We start from the raw sequence: 24,627 nt of genomic DNA, 5'->3' as shown, positions 1-24,627 counted from the left end.
TGGGGAGCAGAGTCTGGGACCCCAGTTCAATGGGGACAGTTAGACTAGGCCTGAGATCGAGCGAGCTGGCAGCTGCCCACCCCTCTGACCTTTCCCGGGCCGGGAGATGGGGAGGGAGGAACAGAGCCTGGGGGAAGAGAGACTTGTTGAGGGGGTAGATGCCTCGTGGTGTCTCCAGCTGCTAACTTCTGGCTCATGCCACAATGACCCTGGCACAGGCAGCTGCCCTGGCACAGAGCCCATGCAGGGAGAGTTCAGGAGGCTCTGTGATTAAGCCCCAAGGCAAATCAATTAAGCAGCTGTTAATTATACGTCATGTGTCCCCCTGAGCACAGAATAGCTGGGTGGACTCGCACACCTCTCCCGCCAGCTGCAAATTCATGGCTTCTCAGGGCAAGACTGTGACAAAGTCGGACTGTTCTTAATGTTTCCTCTGAATAGTGTGGGGGTGCCTCAGTTTCCCCTATGCAGTTCTTAAGTATCTAGGTGGGGGGATTAGGGTGTATGATCATTGCAGAGCCCTAGAGGGCAGGTGTGTGCAGGGGTCTGGACACAGAGAATGGCCGACACCCTGTTTCCTGGCAACTGATGGCCTGGGCCCTTCCCCCCTGCAAGGTGAGAGCTAAGGGGTTGGAGAACAAAGGAATCAGGTGACCTCCTGGCCCGGGAAAGGGACAAAGCCCAGAGGAGGAGGGGCTGGAGACAGTTTTCAGTTCAGAGGCTGGCTGGGGACATGGAGTGAAGTGCAGACGTGGTTGTCTGGCTCACTGCCCCCCAAAATGGACCCAGCTGAGGGGTCCTGTTCTTTGCACCTACAAGCTCTGTTTTAGACCATGTTCCTGTCGTCTAATAAACCTCTGTTTTACTGTCTGGCTGAGAGTCACGTCTGACTGCGGAGTTGGGGTGCAGGACCCTCTGGCTTCCCCAGGAGCCCCGCCTGAGCGGACTCGCTGTGGGAAGCCCACAGAAGGGCAGAGGATGCTGAAGGCTCCGAGGTCAGACCCAGGAAGGTGGAAGCTGTGTGAGCCGTGTGCCCTGGAGACAGGCTGCTCACAGGAAGGAGACTTCCCCAGAGTCCTGACTGGCTTCATGGGGAGCAGTTCCAGAGCATCGCCCAGGGACTCTGTGACAACTGGTGGCAGTGGTGGGATCTACTGCACCCCGTGGATGGCGCTTCCTGCAGTAAGTGACTGGGGAGCAGTAAAACGAAGGGGGATTGACGGGGACCAGGCGTGCTGAAGATTCAGAGAGAGACGGTTTCGGGGGGTGGTTAACCCCTGGGAGTGTGTGACCAGTGAGAAGGACTTTTGCAGTAACAGGGTTCCCCTGCGGATTGCAGCGAGCAGTCCAAGGGGCGGAGGAGTCTGCAGCTCGACCCTGGCAAAGAGGTGGTGACCTCGAGAAGGGCTGGCACACTAGGGGTTCTCCCTGGAAACCGTGGGGAGCTGTGAACACACGGGCCTGTGAGTCCACAACAACTGGGGAGGAGCGGAGTGATGGCCTGTCACCGTCTCCTTAAGAAGGACATTGTAACCCTGTGCAGAAAGGAAGCGTTGAACATTGGAAAGTTCACCAAAGCAGAGTTAATCGTGCAGCTGGAGGAGGATGACCGCTCTAAGGAACAGATTCCTGACCCCAAATGGGGCTATCGCAGGATCTGGGAGCAGCTGGAGCGGGAGCCAGGCATCGCCAAGACTCCTGTCCCCGACCAGACGGGGGTCTTCACGATCGGGTTCCCCATCGGGGGATCGGAGATGGATGGGATTGGAGCTGAGTCCGAGGGAGCAAGAGGACTGTGAGAGACAGCGAGAGCCCGAGAAAGAGCTGCAGAAGCAGCAGCAGCATGAACTGGCGGTGGTGGGGCGGAGAGGCCTAGGGGACCTCCCTGAGGTGAGTGGGGATAGACCCCAGGGGGCCAGTTCCGCAGGGAACCTCGAGACTAAATTGCTGCCCCTGGTTAAGGGGCGGGGGATGTGGATGCCACCTCACTGCCTTTGAGCAGGCTGGCGATTTGAACCAGGGGGACCCTGCAGAAAAGCCCCGGTGTCTAGCTCCCTTGCTGAGTCCCAAGGCCATAGACTCCGTGAGCCAGATGGGTGGGGAGGTGGACAGGCTCCCACTCCTGACACCAACCGATATGTCTGTGTGGAGTCTCCTGGGGCCAGGCCCCTCGGACCTCCAGTGGGAGCGGAAGGTGATGGTCAATGGGGAGACATCCTTGGGGTCGTGAGATCCTGGGACAGAGAGAACTGTTTTCAGGGCCTGGGTGGTGCAGCCTCAGATGCTGAGGGGCTGTGTGAGGGTCCAAGGAATGAAGCCCCTCGCACTCTCTATTGCCCAGATCCCTGTGCAGACCCAGGAGGGGTGGGGCTGGCTGGCTGTTGGGGTTCTCCAGGATACCAGCTGCGAGACCCTGTTGTGGGGTGACTGTCTCTTTGGGACAGGATCCAGGCCTTGCTCCTGTAACTGCCGAGGGTTTGAATTTAGAATAATAGAATATCAGGGTTGGAAGGGACCTCAGGAGGTCATCTAGTCCAACCCCCTGCTCAAAGCAGGACCAGTCCCCAACTAAATCATCCCAGCCAGGGTTTTGTCAAGCCTGACCTTAAAAATATCTAAGGAAGGAGATTCCACCACCTCCTTAGGTAACGCATTCCAGTGTTTCACCACCCTCCTAGTGAAAAAGTTTTTCCTAATATCCAACCTAAATCTCCCCCACTTTGAATCCGGGGAACCAATCGGCGGAGAGGGAAATGGTCAGTGAAAATGCAGATGACCTGGCTGGCAGCAGGGAGGAGCTGCTAGGCTCAGGATACCTGCCTGCCTGTAACCAGACCCCTTGGGCTCGGTGGGACAGAGAGATGCTCCCTGCCCCCTTGCACACCGGAGAGGGGGCTCACGCTGGCTCTGATGCAGTGAGGAAAGCAGGGAGCTCGCTGCCTACCCCCACTGGGACAGCAAGGGCAGTGCTGAGCACAGTGGGAGCTGAGACCCCAGCTGAGTGGGGGGAGACACAGGCAGGGCAGGGGATCTGTGGGGAGTGGCAAGGTGCTTGGTAAGGAGAGTCTGGATGAGCCTAGGCAGCCTTGTGATCTGATGGCTTTGTCCAGTCAGCAGGGTGGGAAGGCGAGGAGAGTGGAAGATGAGAGTCCCTGGACCTTACCTGTTAGCTGGGTGAAGAATTGTGACAGTGAAGGAAACGTGTCTGTGTCTGTCAGGGGTATTGACTTGCCTGTGGAGGGAGCTACCCTGGTCTCCAAGCAGCTGTCTGTGACCAGCCTTGTGTGCTGGGACAAGGGGAATGAGATCCCAAGCTGTGTGTCTGGTAAAGGAGAAAGTGTGTCCGGCTCTTCTTGGTCTGTGGAGCAGACAGAAGGGGCCTCTCAGCCTGTGATGGTTGAGGGTTGTGCAGTTGTCTCAGAGTTGGTTCTGGATTCAGCTGAAGCCCAGGAGGGAAAGGGTCCTAAGTTTGTGTCTGCTCGGGAGAATGGCCCTGTAACTAGGTCGCATCCAGTTAGTGTCTATCCCAGGGATCCCAGAGACAATTCTGGTGCTTGTATTTTGCCTGTTGCTAGTGTGTGGCAAAGGGAAGGAGAATGCTTCTGACCTTTTATCTAGGAAGTCTGTAAGTTTGCCTGAAAGGGGATTGTGTAGGAATCTGCCGGACGGGCCAGAGGTAATTCTGGATGTAAGGGAGACCCAGATAGAGTCTGTTGTTGCTCAGGAAAGTGTTCCTCTAGAGCAAGCCCTAGGTAAAGAGGGTAAGAGCAGAATTTCTGTGAGGGGTGAATTATTGCATAGAAAAGCCCTAGGGAAAGGAATCCTCATGGAGTCTTTGCAAGCAGTTTACTGCAACTGAAGGGTGTGAAAGTGATTTAATCAAGACAGCTTCAGTTCCTAACAGCCAGAAATTTTCTGTTGTGATGAAGCCACTGACTTTCCTGTTGAAAGATCCAGTGTGGAGAGCTTTGAGAAGGTCTCAGACAGAGTGAAAGCTGTTAAGAAAGTTAAACAGTCCTATAACCAAGTGGCTGTGTTTGGCCAGCTTGTTGGGGAGAAGACTCAATCCCAGTTTGATCCTCTGGGGTTTTGGGGCAGCCAAAGGGCACGGGCCGCATAGACCTTCCCACATGCGGCCTACTAGTGCTATCGACCACCCCCGACCTAAGGGAGGGCGTGAAACTGGAAGGGCCTGATGTAACTCCTAACAAGGAATGGGAGAGATGCTGGGGCATCCATGGGAACGTTGCTGGCTTCGAACTTCCCCAGGTCACCAGCTAAAGTGACCCCACTCAGTTCGATCTTGAAGGGAGGACAGATGTGACGAAGTGGGACTGTTCTTAATGTTTCTTCTGAATAGTGTGGGGGTGCCTCAGTTTCCCCTATGCAGTTTTTAAGTATCTAGGTGGTGGGGTAAGGGGGTATGATCATTGCAGAGCCCTAGAGGGCAGGTGTTTGCAGGGGTCTGGACACAGAGAATGGCCGACACTTCCCCCCTGTGAGGTGAGACCTGCAGGGTTGGAGAACAAAGGAATCCGGTGACCTCCTGGCCCGGGAAAGGGACAAAGCCCAGAGGAGGAGGGGCTGGAGGGAGTTTCAGTTTGGGGCTGGCTGGAGACATGGAGTGAAGGGCAGACGTGGTTGTCTGACTCACTGCCCCCCAAAATGGACCCAGCTGAGGGGTCCTGTTCTCTGCACCTACAAGCTCTGTGTTAGACCATGTTCCTGTCGTCGAATAAACCTTCTGTTTTACTGGCTGGCTGAGAGTCACGTCTGACTGTGGAGTTGTGGGGCAGGACCCCCTGGCTTCCCCAGGACCCCACCTGGGCGGACTCGCTGTGGGAAGCGCACGGAGGGGAAGAGGATGCTGAAGGCTCCGAGGTCAGACCCAGGAAGGTGGAAGCCGTGTGAGCCCTGTGTCCTGCAGACAGGCTGCTCACAGGAAGGAGACTTCCCCAGAGTCCTGACTGGCTTCATGGGGAGCAGTTCCAGAGCATCGCCCAGGGACTCTGTGACAGAGACAAAGCCCAGAATAGGTGTGGGGGGCATGTGCGCATGCAGCTAGTACATAGCGGGGTCCTGGCTGTGAGATGGGGGTCTGCACCAGGAGCCATTCCAAAGAGAATCCAGACCCAGAGCCACCAGCAGCAGCGTCAATGAAAGGGAAAATGACACCAGGAGCATTATCCTGGAACTGGCGGAAGATGCTGATGCCCCTCAATCCCGACCTGCAGCCCCCTGCTAGCCCAGCCCTGGGCTTCCCCCACCCCCCAGCTCTGCTGGTGTCCCTCAGTGGGGGTAAGAATTCAAGACCTTCACATTCATGTCATGTGTGATCTAAACTGGAGTTCAGCTCCGCTCTCCAGTGGGCAGATGCCAGCAGCACAGTGGAACAGGCGGGGAGGACCTCGGGGTGTTCTCAGGCGCCCTGGGCATTGTCCCACCTGTCCCTGTGTGTGTGGCAGTGACCTGAGTGCAGGCCGGGGACGCAGACGTGTGTGTTCTGGGAGCACGCAGAGACGTCAGGGGTGCAGACGCTTGCCCGGAGCAGCAGCAGCAGCCTTGTGCCTAGAAGCTGCATCCAGGCTCCCACCGCGCTCGGTGCTGTATGTCCGTCCCCGCCCTGCAGAGCTGGCAGCACAAACAGACAAGACAGCAGGAGGGTGGGAAGGGAAGCAGAGACCCAGAGAGGGAAAATGACTTGACCAAGGTCCCACAGCTGGTCATTGGCAGAGCCAGGAACGGACACCAGGGTGAATTCCTGGCCCTGGTGAAGTCAATGGCAAACCTCTCCTTGATCCAGCGGAGCCAGGATTTCACCCCAGGGCTCTGGGCACCAACCCCGCACCCTCTCACCCAGACCTTGCTGTCTCCTGTCAGGACAGTGGGGCTCCCCCCGGCCCAGCAGCCATGTGAGTTGAGTGGCCAGAGCTGGCCCCTGGGCTTTCCTGTTTGATGCTGCTTATGGCAGGGACATACAAGCCTGCTGAGTGTTTCCTGGCACCCCTGGGGCTGCGGCAGGCACTGGCAAAGGTTACTGGGATTCCCACCCCTCCTGGTGCTCACACAGAGACTGTTTGCTGAGCCCACTCTTTAATCTCTGGAAAGCTCTGGGCTAACAATGCAGTAACCCGCCCTGCTCCACTCCTGTCCCCAGGTAGAGCCGGCACATCGGTCCCCAGCCAGTGGCAGGGCGCTGGGACCTCTGAGGCATCTGAACGCGTGACAGCTGCTCCAGCGAACCCCTGATGTACAAACAAGGCGACTCCACCCGCAAATCCTTGGGGCGGGGGGGTGTGTCAAGATGACAATGCAAATGCCCCAATTCCTGAGCACGATACACATGCTGGGCTAAATCCTCAGCTGGTGTAAATTGGCATCACTCCATCACCTTCCATAGTGCTATGTCCATTTACACCAACCAGGGACCTGGGCTATAGATCAGAACCCTCACAGCCCCCCTCCCCTGAGAGTATAGGCAGTTGCAGTATCACTAACCCAGCCTTACTGATGAGGAAACTGAGGCACAGAAAGGGAAAATGATTTGTCCAGGGTCACCCAGTGAGTTGGGGGCAGGGTGGGGAAAAGACCTGGGAGTGTTGAGATCTGGCAGTGATGGGTTGAATAGAAATGCCATAGATAGATAGATAGATAGATATTAAAAACACCGATGAGTATGCAAATAAATTGTGTAAATCTAGCTTCCCCTGTTTCCAAGGTTTCCCGGCTTTCTGCATTTCTCCCCAAGGGATTGTTCAGTTTCATGCTTTTTCTCTAGTCAGTTTCATTTCCGGCTTCTCCTCCCCTGGTGCAGGAACACTGGGCCAGACCCTCCCCAGGTGCAAATCCCCCTGCATCCGTCCCAGAAAATGCAGCAATGTCGATTTATGCCAGCTGAGGATCGGGTCAGTCTCACTGGCAGGATGCTCGCCTGCTGCCCGCCCTCCTGCAGGGGTGAATTCCTCCTTGGCACAGTGGCCCCTGGGGGCTTTCCTGCTTCTTCCAGGCAGGTGTGAATAGAGCCCCTCAAGCGCTGTGACCATCATCCCCCTCAGTGGAAATAGAGCTATCGCAGCACTGGGCCCCATCTACACTGACCCTCCACTCGGGGATCAGTGTCACCTCCCTGGCAGGGTGAGTGGCAGTCAGCCCCAGTTAGCTCCCCCCCCCCGAGTCCCTGCATAGACCAAGAACCACCCCGGCTCCATGAGCTGCATGGGATGGGTGAGGCCAGAGGACAGGAAATAACTGGCATCACTAGGGAGAACTGATAGTTTTATAATGGTGACCCCTGACAATTACCCTCCCAGTGGGCCAGTGATGCTGGTAGCCTCTGACAGGGAATATGAGGCAGAGAAGTGAGCGGCCCACTCAAGAGTCACGTCTGCTCAGGCAACAAGGGGCCATCCAGGGATTCCTGCAGCCAGCCCATAGCGGGCAGGTGAGCTAGCAGCTCAGTGCTGGGGCCAGGGTTAGCTCTCAAGAGCCCAGACCCATGGCCTCTGCCTGTACACTTGCCACTGCTCTCACTGGCTGGCCAGGGGCCTGAGCCGAGCCCCAGGGAAGTCAGTGGAAAGTCTCCCCCACCCAGATCCTCAAAGGTATGTAGGCTCCTAACTTCCACTGAAGTCAATGGGAGTTAGGGGCCCAAGTGCCTTTGAGGAGCTGGCCATGCTGGCTCCACCGGCCGCTAGATCAAGCCAAGGAGATGGACCAGCTGACTCGCTGTTAAACAAACAACAATTTAAACTCCCCCTTGACTGTCCCAGCACCTCCTCCCCTCGGCTGGCACAATCTGCTGCCGATTAGCTGGCTCGTTAAGGCCCCGTTGTCTCCAACAAGGCTCCGAAATTACCTTTCCTCCCATGCGGGCGTGTCACCTGCATGCAGCTGTCGCTTGGCTCAGCTATTGAGGCCATGTCTGCAGGGTTTGTGCTAACTGGGCCGCCGAGCTGCCTGGGACTGCGGGAGCCGAACCTGGGCTCGGGGAGTGGTGGGAACGGAGAGGCAGGCCCCGCACCTGGGGAGGCCCAGCTGTTCCTGGGGCCATTGAGGAGCCGGGGGTGTGTGTGTGTGTGTGAACGTTCGCTTTTCTGAGCTAAGGAGGGTTGGACCAGGCTGGAATGCAGATGGGAGACTTCCCAGGAAGACGCAGGGATTAGCTACACGTGAGGGGCGCCCCCCCGGCGTAGACGACCTCTCCCCCCTGAGGGAGCAGCTCGGCCGATGGGAGAATTCTTGCACACCCAGAGCAATGCAGCCAAGCCGACCGAATGCTCTAGCCTCGAGCAGGCCTCAGTGCCTGAGTCTGGGCTGGCCCTTCCCACGCTGCGGCTGAGGGCCTGGTGCCCAGCGTGCCCTGATCTAATCTCGAACGGCCCTGGAATCTTCACAGCTGAGAATGCGATGGGGCCACTGCGGTCTGGTAAAGGGAAGCACAAGCCTGGATCTAGGGTAGCATGAGATTTAGCCTCTGCCAAGGAGCCCCTGGGGGTGGCGCGACTCTGTGCGGGTGGGGGGGAGGGCAGGAGCTGGCCAGCGTCTGCTTTCAGAGGTGCTGAGAACATGCAACTTCCAGTGGAATCGGGGGGGGGGGGGGGGGGGCTCAGCACAGCTGGAATTCGGGCCTCAAGGTGGCGCTGGGTGCCTTGGGAGTCGGTGGGGGGCTCTCCCCCAGGCCCATGGCCTCAGCATGGCGCGGCCCGTCCCAGGGACAGCTCCGCCTCTGATGGGAGCGCCGCCCAGGTGTCTAGGCGAACCAGCCCGGGAGCGCTGCCCAGGTGTCTAGGCGAACAAGCCCGGTAGAGCCACCCGGGAGCCCTGGGAGGGGCCATTCTGGCGTACAGAGGCCGGGGGCGTGGGCAGTGTCGTGGGCAGAGGAGAGCATGACCTGGCTGGGCTCTGTGCCGGCTCCACCCATCTGACCACCAGTGCCCCGGCTGGAAAATGGGGGTATTTTCTGTGAAAAGTTTTTGAAAGAAATCAGGACATTTTCATTAAAAGCCACGTTCTGTCTGGCCCACTTGCGAGCCCACCTGCACCCGGAAGCACTGTTTGGGCCCACGTGCGTACATGCAGACAGCCACTGGGCAAACCTTTCGCGGGAAAACCAAGTGTTCTGCTCTTAAAAGCCCAGTCTCCAGTCAGCCCATCTTCCCAGCCTCCCCTGGCTGGGAGCTACATGGCTATTGCCCTCTAGGCCTGCCCACGCCCCGCTAATGCACTCGCCCCAGGCCCAGCTAAAGTGCCTTTTAAGGGCCTGCCACTGGCATGGTGCAGCTTTGCCAGGCATCCCTCTGGCTGCTGCTGAGCCTTGGGACCCTGCTAGCCCCACCTGGTGAGCCGAGGGGGAGTGGGACCGAATGGGCACAGACTCCTTCCGGCCCAAGCAGAAGGACTGGGGCCTGAAGGGCCCGATCCAGCCCCTGGCCATACAGCTGCAGCTCCCCTTGCCTTCCCCTGGAGCTGCACGCACGTCTCTGAGCCCTGCATTGCACTGTGCCCACCCAGTCCGTTCGCCCCATGGAGGCAGCATTGTCTAGTGACAGGTTTCAGAGTAACAGCCGTGTTAGTCTGTATTCGCAAGAAGAAAAGGAGTACTTGCGGCACCTTAGGGACTAACCAATTTATTTGAGCATGAGCTTTCGTGAGCTACAGCTCACTTAATCGGATGCATACCGTGGAAACTGCAGCAGACTTTATATACACACAGAGATCATGAAACAATACCTCCTCCCGCCCCACTGTCCTGCTGGTAATAGCTTATCTAAAGTGATCATCAAGTTGGGCCATTTCCAGCACAAATCCAGGTGTCTAGTCTAGTGTCTAGTGGTTATAGCACCAGACTGCATGTCAAGAGATTTGGCTCCATTCCCAGATTGCTCACTGACTGGCTGTGTGAGCTTGAGTGAATCCCTGCCCCGCTCGGTGCCTCAGTTTCCCCATCTCTGCTAGCCCATCCATGAGTTCAGCCCCCCCACTCCTCCCGGAGAAACTGCTCTGAACAGGCAAAGCCCCATGTAACTGCAATAGAAATACAAATGGCTCTTGCTCCAGGAGCAGAGATCCAGGGCACTGGCGGGTGCGGGGGGGGGAGAGTGAGGAAAATACCTTGGCATCATTGCCATGGGGCACACATAGCCTGGCCAGCACTGCCCAAGGCAGACGGCGCCCGCCCCAGTGCTGGCCTGCCGGGGATTGACCCTGGGGCCATGTGAGGTGCAGAACTGCGCCCCCCCGGCCACCGTGAGCTCAGCAGTGTGTTATCTCTGAAGCTCGGCTGCCGGCACTGGTGTGCCCTGTTTCTAATCACAGCAGCCGCCTTTCCATCACCTTCCGCACCTGGGGCCACAGGCACAGGGGGCGTCTCTCTTGCGGGCAGGTGCACGGTTCAGGCTGAAGGGGGCGGGAGCGGGCTGTTCCCACTGCTCTGAGCACGTGTAGCGGACCCTCAGCTGCAGGCCTGCCATGTGTCTGCACCCGCCCCGCTGCCGTTATGCTGGGGGCAGAGACAAGCCCAAGGAAGCAAAGCCCCCAACCCAGACAGTCCTAGATCCCAAGGCCAGAAGGCACCACTGTGATCATCTAGTCTGAGCTCCTGCTTAGCAGAGGCCACAGCCCTGCCGCCAGCAATTCCAGCATCGAGCCCAGAACTTCTGCTTAAACCAGGGCAAATCCATTCAAAAGAGCTGCCCGATCTCAGGTTTAAGACCCAGGTGATGGCGAATCCCCCAAGTCCTAGGGCAGCCATTCCAGGGTTATTTCCCATGTGAATTTGTCTGTCTCCAACTTGCAGGCATTGGACACACACTCGGTGAGTCTTAAGACGTCTGATTTGTTCTCCAGCTCCCGGGGCCATGTTAGGAATTTCCGGTTTCATTTCCAGACAAGGACATTTCCAAAACAGAAAGCAAAAGAGCCCCAGAATGTATCGCTTTTCAAAATCTCCTGACTCTTTCTGAGCGCTGACTCTTGTCCTGCCATTGTCGGCTAGATGAAAGACCCTCTGCTCCGAGGCCTTGTCTCCAGGGGGCACACTGAGTGGCATGGTGCCAGCACGGTGAGAAAACAACGTAATGGTGTCATTTCCCTGTTCTGGAATAGTCCAGGCTAGCTATTCCAGGCCACCCTGGGAGCTATTCCAGAACAGGTTACTCCACACTAGCCATGCTGGTCGCTTTCCCCATGTCGACATGGCCTCGGGAATCTTCTCCCCACCTAGGTACTCAGAGGCCCTGATCCAGTCTCTGCTCACACCAACCGCCTGGCCAAGCAGGGAGGGCTCCCTTTAGAACTGAATAGGAAGTGAAATCTTTTCTCCAGGGTTTGGGAGCCAACCTATAGATGTGAGTAGCCAATTCCATCCCTGATGCTGAACTTTATAAGGTCTTTCCGAAACCCAGGAGCCGGATCACTTCTCCGTAGGCATATAAAACGACCTATAGAACCCTACTGCCATAGGATTTTCCCCTAAGGCCCATGGGCTATTTTAATGCTTCTAGTCTGTACTGAGTTTTATTTGCTCTCTCGAGTGTAACTTACAACAGAGGCAAAAGTGGGAGGGTTTGGTCACAGCTGAATTCCAGCAAGGCCCAATTCTGCGAGGTGCTGAGCTCGGTGGATGCTCAGCCCCTCAAGGGTCAGTAGCAGCTTTAATACCTATTTACTGTTTGATGCCTCCTTTTCCGAGGGCCACAGGGTGGGCTCCATGGGCAGCTTTGCCTGGGCCTGATCCAAGTCCCACTGGAGCAATGGGGTGCCCATCGGGAGCAGGAGCAGGATGTTTGGGCGAGGAGCCTGAACCCGCTGCAGAGGGAGCGTCCGGCCATCCAGCTGCTGTGACGGATTATTCCGTACCCTTGTACAATTGTAACGCAAGGGCTAGCTCCCATGCTGGTGCTGCTCCCCCCTTATTTGCATAAGGAATTGCTAGCCCGTTAATGACTCATTAGGGACATTGCACACCACACAGCAGCACCAAGGAGCTGCATTGCACAGGAAACCTTAGCACGATTGCTTCAATACAGACAGATGCAAAAGGGCTGTGTCTGATCCTGCAGGTGGCCGAGCCCCCTCTGCATTTACTGAGAGCCCTCAGCACCTGGCTATTCCTCACGTGCCAACATGACCGGTATCAAGGGCCCGGGTCCTCAAGGGATCCCACTGGAAGTTAGGTGCCTTGGAGGACCTGGGCCAAGGTATCGCTTATTTCCTTTCCTATCCAGGAAGAGCTGAACCATTTATACCAGTCTAACCGCATCCACACTAGGGGGCGCTGTGCTGCTGTGACTCTGAAAGTTCAGCTGACGTGGCCCCCCTTCGGGGTGGAGGTCGGCGCCCAGTCCGCGGGGTGAGACCCCATCCGACATCCCGCCCTTTGCATCGGTCAGCGGAGCAGCGGGTACCATGCAGGAATCCGTGACACCTCATCATTCCCCTGGACATGGGGGACTCACAGATCGTGTGACCAGCCCCTCTGACCTCCTGCATCCAGCCCAGAGCCTGCAGCTGAGCCAGAGCAGAGCTTTGAGGAAGAGACACCTGACCTGGATTTAAAAATCTCACCTGGTGACTCCACCCTGCCCCCATTGGTAAGTTGATCCAACCATTAATCACCCTCACCATCAAAAATGTGCTCCTTATTTCTCGTCAAATGTGCCTAGCTTCGGCTTCCAGCCATCGGATCTCATTGCTCTTTGGCGGGCGAGCTGGTAATGTAATAATGCCAGCGCAGTGCTGGTCCACTAGTCCTTCACAGGGGTAAACTGTGGCAAAGGGCCTTGACACCAGTGCAAGGCAGAGAGTGACCTTAGAGATTCCCGCCCCGGCTCCAGCCATGTGCTGTGAGCACGGATCGCTCCTCTCCACGCCTGGCGGGGCAGAGCACAGCGAGAGTCGGGGGACGGGGAGAGGTGCCCCACAGTCATGGCTGGTTGGAAGAACACTGACAGCAGGGTTAGTTCTCAAACCAGCCTGAATGACACTGGAAAGAAAAATTAGATCTTTTCCCCCAGAAAAACAGCCTTTCTCCCAGACAGCTTTGTTAACCCTTGCCTTGGCGCTTTGTTTATTATTCCTCGCGCCTTCTACACAAAGCCCCTGCCCTGGGTTCGAGGGGCAGATCTGAAAAGGCATCTAGGTACCTAATGAACAGATAGGTGCACAGTGGGATCGTCAAAATGCCAGGTCACTGACGGAGCATCTGAGCTTGTCTGCTGGCGCCTTGTGAGGAGACTCAGGCAAAAGCAAAGAGCTGGTTTGCGCGAGGCGTCTGCTCCCATTTCATGAAGCCAGGGGGCTGGGCATGGCACATACAGACCCACACCAGAGAGAATTGTTGACCACCCGGTGGCCTTGGAGGACAAGAAGACAGGCTGGAAATCCAGAGGGGAGGCCTCCAACCAGTGGGGCTGCACAGGGCGGAAACTGGAAAATAGAGTGTTTACTCCCCTGTTCCATGTGAGGAAAAGGCAGACAAGGAGCTTTCTCAAGGACAAAATAAGATCTCAGCCATCGACACCCAGGCAGGGCAATGAAAGAGGTAGCACAGTTCGCCCAATGATCAGTGGCAACCTGCCACCCAAAGAGAAAGCATCAAGGATTTCCTGTCAGGAATCCATGGCCACCTAGTACTGCCACAGCACCCAGATTCCCCCTCCCCAAAGAGCACAGGCCCCTCCTACTTAGCCTAAAGGAGAATCATTGTTTGCAGTGTAGGGCTTATGACACACAACCAAGAAGAGCTGATTCCACCCACTAGAGGGCAGTGTGTCATCCATACTCTCCAGTTCTTTACATTATTTAAGCTTTGCCAACCCTGGTGACCCTTGTCCCACCAATAACGTGTATTGAATTGCATCAGGGAAATAAATATACATGTTGCTTGTACACGGTCTCTTCCTCTAGAACTCAGTACAGCCAGGTAATGACTAATTTCATGAGAATGGCTTTTATTCTTCCACTGCGTTCTCATCACTGTTCTCCCTATCAGCCAAGGAGCCTCAGTATTTATCAGAAATATTTATACTCTCTTGATTGAAGACGCCAAACACAATATCCAATTAAGGCTCATTTTCAGGGAATTGGAAGCACTTGCCAGCCAATTTGAACTTTATCAGCTGACTCATTCTCCAGAGACGTCTGTTCCGCTTTTGGAATGACACAGAGCACCCTCTAGTGGTTACCACTGACGTGAGCCAGCAGCTCCCCTGAGACCATGGGGTGGCGTTGACCAAGTGCCTGCTTTGCACAGCCAAGGTCATGAGTTTGAGACCTGGTAAAGAGAGGCAATGAGGGGTAGGGTACAGCCCAAGCAGACAGGAAACGCTGGGCATGTCCCTGGCATGCTGTGTAACCGGGGCACTGCCCCTCGCTATGCTTCAGGCTGTGCCAGGGGGATAATGCCATTACCCACCAGCGTGGGGCGCTCTAGGCCCGATGGTTCTACAGGGACAGCACTCAGAACCAGGACACACTGGGTCAGTTCCTTCCGGCTGTTCAGCCGGGTCTCTGGTCTCTTACTGAACCCCGAGGGGCTGGCATGGGCCGGCTGGCATGGCCTTGGGGCTCACGGGAAAGATTCGGCAGCAGGGCTCTTGAAGCTATTCCTGCAGAGGCTCGGGCCAACAGATGCCACATGCCTCCCCCAGCCCGTAACTGGGGCAATCGCACCAACAAGACCCCGCTCAGAGGCGGGGAGTGAGGCTGAACGAGCCCCTGGCAAATGCCTGGCGATTCCCGGCTGGAGGGTGCCCTAGAAATGCAGGTGTCAGCAGAGCCTGATGTGGGGGAAACCCCCTCTGCAGAGGGGCCAGAGCAAGGACCATGCACCCGTGGGCATACGAGTAGCTCATGTGGGCCTTGTGCTGGCTCTCTGCAGTGCGTAACCTCACCCGGAGATCTGGGGATCTCCTGGCCTTACGACTTCCCAGAGAGGGCAGACGTCTGCTGTTGGACCCTGTGTTCCAGGCATACAGCCCGACGCTCTGCGGCTGTTTCGCTGACTTTCACCTGGTGGGGATCTGACCGCACTGGCTCCACCACTGCTCCGCCCATTTACCCCAGCTGGGGGCCTGGCCCCATTGACGTCAGCGCAGCTCCGGCCGATTCACACTAGCTGGGGAATCTCTTTGTGTCACCTATTATCTGGAACCATTTCCGGCCGAGCCCAGCCCATGTGCGTGAATTATCAAAGGCGTCCTCGCGCGGCCACCTGCTGTCTGTCGGAACGGTTGCTGCTTCTGATCGTACCATGCGTGGGGCACTCCGTCGGCTGGGGCCCTGGAGACGCAGCGCTTGTTAATATCCCCATCCAGAAATGCGATGGATCCCTGACGCACTGCCCCATATCTGGGCTGCCTTCCTGTGACCAGCCTTTCTCTGGGACATCCCCGCCCCCATTTTTCTCTAGTAGGGCTGGCTCAGTGGCTCGAATGGTGGCTGCCAATACTTTCATGAAGGAGGAGATTGCTGGGGGGGGTGGGTGGGGGTGCTCAGCCTCGCTCAGGGCACGTGCAATCCCGACCACAGCGAGCACCACTGAGAACGTTACAAGTGTCGCAACTTGAGTCACCAGTGCTGAGAAGCGCAGTGGGCAGGGACCCAGGCAGGGATTTCCCTACACCCCCCCTGAATTTTCCCAACACCCCCCTCCCCCCCATTTTGTGAACTCGTTACATGCAGTGTTGCCACTTTAGTGATTGTTCAGAAATTTGAATTGAAATTGAAACATTAATACACACTTTAAAAGCATATAAAATACGTGTCTCTGAAAAAGTATCATAGATTTGAAAAGTATGATCGCAGACCAGCTTCCTTATACAGTTTTTGTTTTTTGTGACTGTCAGTGCATTCCTTTGGTGATGTTGGCCAACCTAATAATTTCAAATTATGATTTGTAAGCAAAGTCGAAAGGAGCTCTCCCTGACAGCTAGTGATGAGCTGGGGGCTGGGGGGAAAGGCTTCAGGACCAGATTGTATTTACATTCACACCTCATCTACCTAGGTATCCAGCAAACAGAGCTGTGTTGCCCAAGTGATAAGATTTCGGCTGGGGTTGGGTTACAAATCACTTGAATGCGGGGGTGGGGGGGGAGGAGGGGGAATTAAATGTTGTTTTTATAGGAGAAAAAACAATAGTTATTGTAGGAGTAAAGGGCAGTAGAACTGTCCTTAGCCTGTGCTGATTGAGGGCATCGAGAGAGAGGGTGGGGACAGGTGTTTTGCTTGATGGTCTGCCTGAGTCACAAGTACGATTTGACCTGCCCCTCTCCACTGTTTAGAGACAGAGCTGATTAGGCTCCATAGAGAGTCTTTTGGTTTGTTAAGTGACCACTAGAGCTGAAATCTCTGATAATCAGGTCTAAGTGCTTAGACCTGCTGTGGGACAGGGTTTCTGTGGAAGAGACGGCCCAGTCTGCTCTAGCACCGAGGTTCCCCCAACCCCGAAGAGCTGAAATCACTGCGGGTTGGGTGGAACCGCGAGAGACCGACTCACAGAGGTCACAGTGCCAGGTGGCAGCAGAAGGTGACAGTGCAGGGCCATTGGGGCAGAGCACTAGAGTGAACAGTGGCACGTCAAACAACAGGAGCCAGAGCATTGGACTTAGGGTGACCAGATGTCCCGATTTTATAGGGACAGTCCTGATTTTTGGGTCTTATATAAATATATATTTCCAAGTAGGCCAAGATTTTTAAAACACATTATTTGCCAAGATCATTATCTCACATTATCACTATCTCAAGAGGTCATTATCTTGGGGAGTTTCTGTACTAAACTTTTTTATTATTATAATTATTTTTTATGTAAGAATGGCTATATTGGGTCAGATCAATGGTCCATCTATCCCAGTATCCTGTCTTCCAGTAGTGATTGTTCCAGGTGCTTCAGAGGGAATGAACAGAACAGGGAATCATTGATTGATCCATCCCCTGTCGTCCACTCCCAGCTTCTGGCGAACAGAGGCTAGGGCCATTCAGATCATGATGTTGCATCCCTGCCCATCCTGGCTAATAGCCATTGATGGACCTATCCTCCATGAACTTATCTAGCTCTTTTTTGAACGCTGTTATAATTTTGGCCTTCACAACATCCCTGGCAAAAAGTTTCACGGGTGACTGTGCGTTGTGTGAAGAAATATTTCCTTTTGTTTGTTTTAAACTTACTGCCTATTCATTTCATTGGGTGACCCCTGGTTCTTGTGTTAAGTGAAGGGATAAATAACACGTCCTTATTCATTTTCTCCTCACCAATCAAGATTTTATAAGACTCTATCATATCCACTCTTAGTCATCTCTTTTCCAAGCTGAAAAGGCCCAGTCTTCTCTCCTCATATGAAGAAAAGGAGGACTTGTGGCACCTTAGAGACTAACAAATTTATTTGAGCATAAGCTCATGCATCCGATGAAGTGAGCTGTAGCTCAGGAAAGCTTATGCTCAAATAAATTTGTTAGTCTCTAAAGTGCCACAAGTCCTCCTTTTATTTTTGTGAATTTAACACGGCTGCTACTCTGAAACCTCTCCTCATATGGAATCTGTTCCATACCCCTAATCATTTTTGTTGCCCTTCTCTATACCTTTTCCAATTCCAATATATCTTTTTTGAGATGGGGTGACCAGAACTAAATGCAGTATTTAAGATGTGGGCATGTCATAGATTTATATAGTAAAAGTGGAGGAGCTTGGTTTGCCAGACTGATCAACTAAGCCAATACTGACAACCTACATGCAAAACACCATGCTTCTGGACTGCATCAACGTGCAGAAAGCCTTATAAGCCAGTCACTGTCAAAGCCAATTTTAGAAGAACTTAATGAGGCTGTTAAGAATGCTGGAGACACAACTCAGTTTATGTGAACCAACATGGCTATTGCATCATACTTTCTATTTAAACAAGAGATACCACACACTGCAAACTAGAGGCCTATGTTAAGTGCATTGTCACGTGTTCATCCTGAAGTTGAACACTGGTTCCGAACAAGACTGGCAAATGCTCAGTATCTTTCTGCAAAAAACTCAGCTGACTCTCTTGAAACACGTGGTGCAACAGTGAAAGACTCAGGAGTCGAAAAAGTGAAGAATTCTCTCACTATATTCAAACTATGTGCATACATGGCCGACAAATGCACCAATGCAAATAGGCATCAAGTATTACGTCATTATGTATGTTATCTTGATGTCCGTGGTAGGCCAGTAGATGCATTCTAGATGTTCAGGTTATAGAAGACAAATCAGCTGTATCTGTGACATCTTAGAAGAGTTAAATCTTTGTCAATTGGACCCCAAAGAGATGGCTGCTTGTGCATTTGATGCAGCTACAAACTTCTCTGGAAGACATGGTGGAGCACAAGCTTTGCTGAGAGAAAAGTGTAACCCTAATCTCTCCTATACACACTGCAGAGGCCATCTACTCCAGCGAGCGCTAGTACGAGCTGCAGAATCTTCAAAGGACATTATACCCTTTTTTCAGCAAGAGTCCAAAAGGACTGAACATTTTGGAAACAAATAGAAGATACACTGGGACTGAAGTTCAAATGAGTCCAACCTGGGAAAACCTGCTGGCTTTCTCATGAGTGATTCTTGGCAGTTGTCTTAAAATTACTGCAACCGTTATTACTGGCTTTAGAAAGTAGTGAGGTTGGTGGACTACTTTTGTTACTAAGTTCAGAGAAGACTATCGCCATTCTCTCTCTTTTAAATCTACTGTTGAAACCACTTGGGTCATGAAACAATGTAATCCAGGTACCTGCTACAACAGTAGTAGATCTTTGTCCAGAAATAGAAGCTATCCTTGGATCAATCAGAGATATCCATTGAAAATGTCCTGGAAGAAGCAAAGACTTCAGTCCAGAAGCTGACTAATGAAGGTCCTTATATTGACTCCGTAAGTGAAGAGGACAAGAAGTGTTTGTTAAGCCAGCTGAAAAAGTACAAAGACTTGATTCTTACAAATCTACAATAGAGATTTCTGGATTCTACTCAACCTCCACGTAGCTTTTATGGATGCCTGTCTTATAAAACACTGACAGCTGAGTGGAGTGAGGTGCTACCAGCCATGGGGCTGCCATGTGCCCGGGACAGAATAGAGAATTTGAACACAGAGTGGAATATCATACAATGAACGAATGAAGAATTAACTTCAACTTCTTTATCATCACTAGTGGTTTGACCCAATCTTTGTGCTCTGTTTCCTGGGATGAAAGTAGGAATTCATCTCTCGCTACTCCCAGTCACAACAGCTACAGTTGAACATATTTTTTCCTCATTGAATAGAATTTTGTGTTCTGAAAGAAGTCGCCTTCTGCCTGATCATGAGCATATCACGAAGGACTGGAAGTAACGGACACACAAGAAGACACCAAAGAGTGCAAAATTACAACAAGAAACCAAGACGGATGTAGATGTCGTGCTTCATAGTAGTTTGAGCAGCCAACTTTAATTTTTGTGATGGTTTTAAAACAAGAGTTAAATCTAATAAAATGATCGTGAAACATTTTTCAGTTTTTACTGTACAGCCCACCTTTGCCCTCATGGTCTCAGCCCTCATCGGCCCTCACCCCCCCCCCCGAATATTCCAACACCCCCCCTAATTTCAATTCCTGGGGAAAACACCCAGGAGCCCTGGGTTCTATTCCTGGTTCCCATTGATCTGCTGCAGGACCTTAAACAAGGTGAAGAGGATGGGTCACTGATACAGAGCGATCTGGATGGCTTGGTAAGCTGGGTGCAAGCAAACAGTATGCGCTTTACTATGGCCAGATGTAAATGCATCCGTCTAGGGAACAAAGAATGTCGGCCATAATTACAGGATGGGGGACTGTCCTGGGAAGCAGAGACTCTGAAACAGATCTGGGGGGGGGGCATGGACAATCAGCTGAATAGGAGCCCCCAGTGTGACCCTGAAGCCAAAAAGGCTAATGCAACCCAGGGATGCATGAACAGGGGAATCTCACGTAGGAGCTGAGAGGTGATTTTCCCCTCTATATTTGGCATTGGTGCGACCACTGCTGGGATCTTGTGTCCAGGTCTGGTGCCCACAATTCCCGAAGGATGCTGATAAATTGGGGAGGGGTCAGAGAAGAGCCATGAGAATGATTCAGAGTTTAGAAAACCTACCTTATATTGATGGACTCAAGTAGCTCGATCTATTTAGCTTAACAAGGAGAAGCTTATGGGGTGACTTGATTACAGCCTGTAACTACCTACATGGGGAACAAATATTTAATAATGGGCTCTTCAGTCTAGTGGGGAAAGGGCTAACACAGTCCGGCGGCTGGAAGCTGAAGCGAGACAAATTCAGACAGGAAATAAGGGGCAATTTTTTAACAGGGAGGGTAATTAACCCCTGGAACGATTTCCCAAGGGTCATGGTGAAGTCTCCGTCACAGACAATTTGTAAATCCAGCTGGGCTGTATTTCTAAACACTCTGCTCTAGGGATTGTTTGGGGACAGGTCTCTGGCCTGCGCTATACAGGGGGTCTGAGTGGATAATCACCATAGTCCCACTTGGCCTTGGCATCTATGAAAGTCACTTTCTCTCTCCTCTCACCCTTTGTCTGCCTTAGCGAGGCAGGCTGTTCGCTCCCTGGGGCCGGGCCTCGTACTGTGCAGCTGTAGTGAATGGGGCCTGATGGTGTGACTGGAATACAAGCAATCAGCATGTCGGGCATTGCAATGAGGATCGACAGCCACAGATCAGGGCTAGTATCAATGAGGACATTTACTGACGTGGCTAGATCTCTCCCCCTGGACACTCTTCTTCCAGAAGAAGCACGTCTACATGGAGTGTTTCACTGGCAAAGCCGTGTCGGTACTTTTCCCTATGTAGATGACCCCGAAGGCACAATGACCTGGAGACAGGGCAGGGAGGGTCCCAGCTACGCCAACCAGCGAGATGCAAGACCCACCCCTTTGATCCAGAATTCACTTGGTTCCAGTTAATTGCTGCTGGGGGCACAATGGGGCAGTGTCCAGGAAGTGGATCTCTTGTGTGGACTGGACGAGGTTGATGGTGGGATGGATGGACACTACGGTGCTAATAAGCGATGGTCACATAAACACCACCCTATACCGGAAACCTACTGACCGCTATTCCTACCTACATGCCTCCAGCTTTCACCCTGACCACACCACACGATCCATTGTCTATAGCCAAGCTCTGCGATACAACCGCATTTGCTCCAACCCCTCAGACAGAGACAAACACCTACAAGATCTCTGTCAAGCATTCTTACAACTACAATACCCACCTGCTGAAGTAAAGAAACAGATTGACAGAGCCAGAAGAGTACCCAGAAGTCACCTACTACAGGACAGGCCCAACAAAGAAAATAACAGAATGCCACGAGCCATCACCTTCAGCCCCCAACTAAAACCTCTCCAGCGCAACATCAAGGATCTACAACCTATCCTGAAGGACGACCCATCACTCTCACAGATCTTGGGAGACAGGCCAGTCCTTGCCTACAGATAGCCCCCCAACCTGAAGCAAATACTCACCAGCAACCACACACCACACAACAGAACCACTCACCGAGGAACCTATCCTTGCAACAAAGCCCGTTGCCGACTGTGCCCACGTATCTATTCAGGGGACACCATCACAGGGCCTAATCACATCAGCCACAGTATCAGAGGCTTGTTCACCTGCACATCTACCAATGTGATATATGCCATCATGTGCCAGCAATGCCCCTCTGCCATGTACATTGGCCAAACTGGACAGTCTCTACATAAAAGAATAAATGGACACAAATCAGATGTCAAGAATTATAACATTCATAAACCAATCGGAGAACACTTCAATCTCTCTGGTCACGTGATTACAGACATGAAAGTTGCAATTCTTCAACAAAAAAACTTCAAATCCAGACTCCAGCGAGAAACTGTTGAATTGGAATTCATTTGCAAATTTGATACAATTAACTTAGGCTTGAATAGAGACTGGGAGTGGCTAAGTCTTTATGCAAGGTAACCTATTTTCCCTTGTTTTTTCCTAACCCCCCCCCCCCCCCCCCACGTTCTTGTTAAACCCTGGATTTGTGCTGGAAATGGCTCACCTTGATTATCATACTCATTGTAAGGAGAGTGGTCACTTTAGATAAGCTATTACCAGCAGGAGAGTGGGTTTGTGGGCGGGAGGGGGGGAGAGGTGAGAAAACCTGAATTTGTGCTGGAAATGGCCCAACTTGATTATCATACACATTGTAAGGAGAGTGATCACTTTAGATAAGCTATTGTCAGCAGGAGAGTGGGGTGGGGGGAGGTATTTTTTCATGCTTTGTGTGTATAAAAGATCTTCTACACTTTCCACAGTATGTATCCGATGAAGTGAGCTGTAGCTCACGAAAGCTCATGCTCAAATAAATTGGTTAGTCTCTAAGGTGCCACAAGTCCTCCTGTTCTTTTTGCGAATACAGACTGACACGGCTGCTACTCTGAAACCTCATAAGTCAGGGATGGATGGATGGATGGTGAAGGGATGGACAGGTGGGAGGGTGTGTACAGGAAGGCTGGGACAGGGTCCATCCACTCTGGTGGGGAGGGGCTCTGCCGAGGAGGGCTGTATAAGTACACACAGGAGGCAGGCAGTGCATAGACCCTCTGCCCATGGGATGCTGGATCTCAGCTCAGCCCCGCGCTGAACCAGGTGGCAGGAAATAACAATGAAAACAAGCCACAGGGTTGACCCAGACAAGCAAAGATCTGAATGTGCCTGGCAGACCCCCTGCCCAGTGCTCTGCAAGGCCTCTCCTCCCAGGGAGAGCAGGAATCACACACTACACTTCTTGGGGCCTGGGTGGCACGCACAGCGCCTCCCCACACACAGACAGGCAGGCCAGATAGCCCGGCCAGATGGCCCCAGAGGACGTCACACACACACACTGCAGGACGTCTTCACCCTAGACACATGCACACGACACTGCCAAGGCCGGGCGCGAAAGAGGCCAGCTGAGAGGCAGGTCTGGTTTTCTGAGCTCAGCCAAGCACGGGGCAGGATGTGGGGGGTGGGAAACAGGCTGAATCCTGCCACTTCCCCCCGTCCCACCAGGATGTTCCTCTGGACTTTCCTTACTCATTTTGCTGGATATTTTGCCCTTTTCTGGGGACTTTTCAGTGAGGCTCTCAACACGATTCACAGACAATCCTGGATTCCCTCCCACAGTTCCCACATCAGCAGCATTAACATCCTTTTGCAGATGGGAAACTAAGGCATGTGATGGTGAAGAGACTCACCTGAGGATACAGAGCAAATCAATGGCAGAGCTGGGAATGGAGCCCAGGAGGCCAGAAGCTCTCACCACTCATCCCAACTGTCCCTCTCACCCCTGCGCCCCGCCCAGGACCCAGGGTCTCCCACAGAAATAGGAAAAAATAGCACAGTTCTTACCTCCCTCCACTGCTTTGTCTCTATCCCCTGGGTATAGAGCACACACACTGCGGGGAAAGAGAACAGGACACAGGTTAATGTGGGCCATGGCACTGTGGGCAGTTGGACTGGCAGGCGCCTTTCCTTTGGGGCGTCTGGTCCAGCAGCCTGGAGCCTTCTCCCACTCCGAGGAAGGAGAGGGTGGGGCTCTAGAGTCGCCTTTGTGAATTGGAAGGCAAAGATTTTGGTCCCTCAAGGGGGTCTCTCTGGCTTCCCCCCCCCCCCCCCGCCACACACACACTCCCCTCCCCACTAGTCAGCGTTAGCAGCATCACCACGAGCACCCAGCGGCTCCCACCAGGACCAGGGCCCCATTGCTCTACAGGCTCTACTAAGAGAGATTCCCCACCCCAAACAGATCAGACAGACAGAGAGTGGGAGGGGAAATTGAGGCACAGAGAAAGAAAGTGACTTGACCAAGGTCATCCAGCTGCTCAGTGTCAGAGACAGGAATAGAAGCCTGAGTCTCAGCCAAATGCTCTGCCCTGGGGCCACGCTGGTGCTCCATCAGTGCATTTATTATTGCAGACATCGTTCCTATCTGGGGGTCACCGTGCGCTGCTCTGAGTGCAGTTACACCCCTCAGACGCCTGCTGCCCCCATCCCATGGATCAGCACCAGGGAGGCTGAGTCTAGGCCAAGCTGCGTACCCCAGATTCTTCTGAAATGGTTTCAGCACAGGCCAGGCCTTCCCCAGTGCTGACAGGGCATCGCTCAGAGGCCTGGGCAGAGTCCCCATGGCAGCCTGGCATGTGCCCAGAGCAGGGACTGTTAGTGTTACCCGACTGCCTTTAAAGAAGCCCAGAATCACTGGCCAGGCCCAACATACATGGGACCAGAACCTGGGGACCTCTGCTGAGGGTCGGGGAGGAACAGGCACCGGGGCTGACAGGAGCCATGCTGAGCTTGCCCGGTTGGCAGCGTCTCCTTGCCCATCTCAGAGGGTGTGGAATGAATCGCCCAGGGGATGTGGCAGGCAGCTTTGTGGCTGCCACATGAAGTGGAAAGACAAACCAGAGATTATTCTGTGTCATGGCAATGGGAAACCCTGGAGCCCAGCACAGCCTGGCCCGGGGAGCCACTCCCTGGGCAGCTCCAGGCCAGCAGCACAAGCTGCTGCTAGCCTGGGGATCCCCACCCAACGCTACCCCATCCCCCACCTTGCCTGAGCACTGGCTCCGCTACTCCCATTGGCCAGGA

At 53.6% G+C, this 24,627-nt stretch overlaps 2 protein-coding genes across 5 annotated transcripts in view; both read right to left on the bottom strand.

Moving 5' to 3' along the window:
* Window positions 1-24,627, bottom strand: part of CYB561D1 (cytochrome b561 family member D1) — a 433,261-nt gene that overhangs the window by 331,868 nt on the left and 76,766 nt on the right. The window lies entirely within an intron of this gene.
* CPNE5 (copine 5) overlaps window positions 1-24,627 on the bottom strand; it is a 195,661-nt gene that overhangs the window by 131,485 nt on the left and 39,549 nt on the right. For all 4 annotated transcript variants that reach the window (XM_073320008.2, XM_073320009.2, XM_073320011.1 and 1 more), the window contains exon 3: window positions 23,389-23,435. In XM_073320008.2, the coding sequence (XP_073176109.1) occupies window positions 23,389-23,435 (47 nt within the window). The remainder of the gene's footprint in view (window positions 1-23,388; window positions 23,436-24,627) is intronic.

The sequence above is a fragment of the Lepidochelys kempii genome, chromosome 21, assembly GCF_965140285.1.
Source record: "Lepidochelys kempii isolate rLepKem1 chromosome 21, rLepKem1.hap1, whole genome shotgun sequence".
Taxonomy (NCBI): Eukaryota; Metazoa; Chordata; order Testudines; family Cheloniidae; genus Lepidochelys; species Lepidochelys kempii.
Note: the sequence above shows the minus strand (reverse complement) of the source record. Positions and strands in the feature narration are given on the sequence as shown.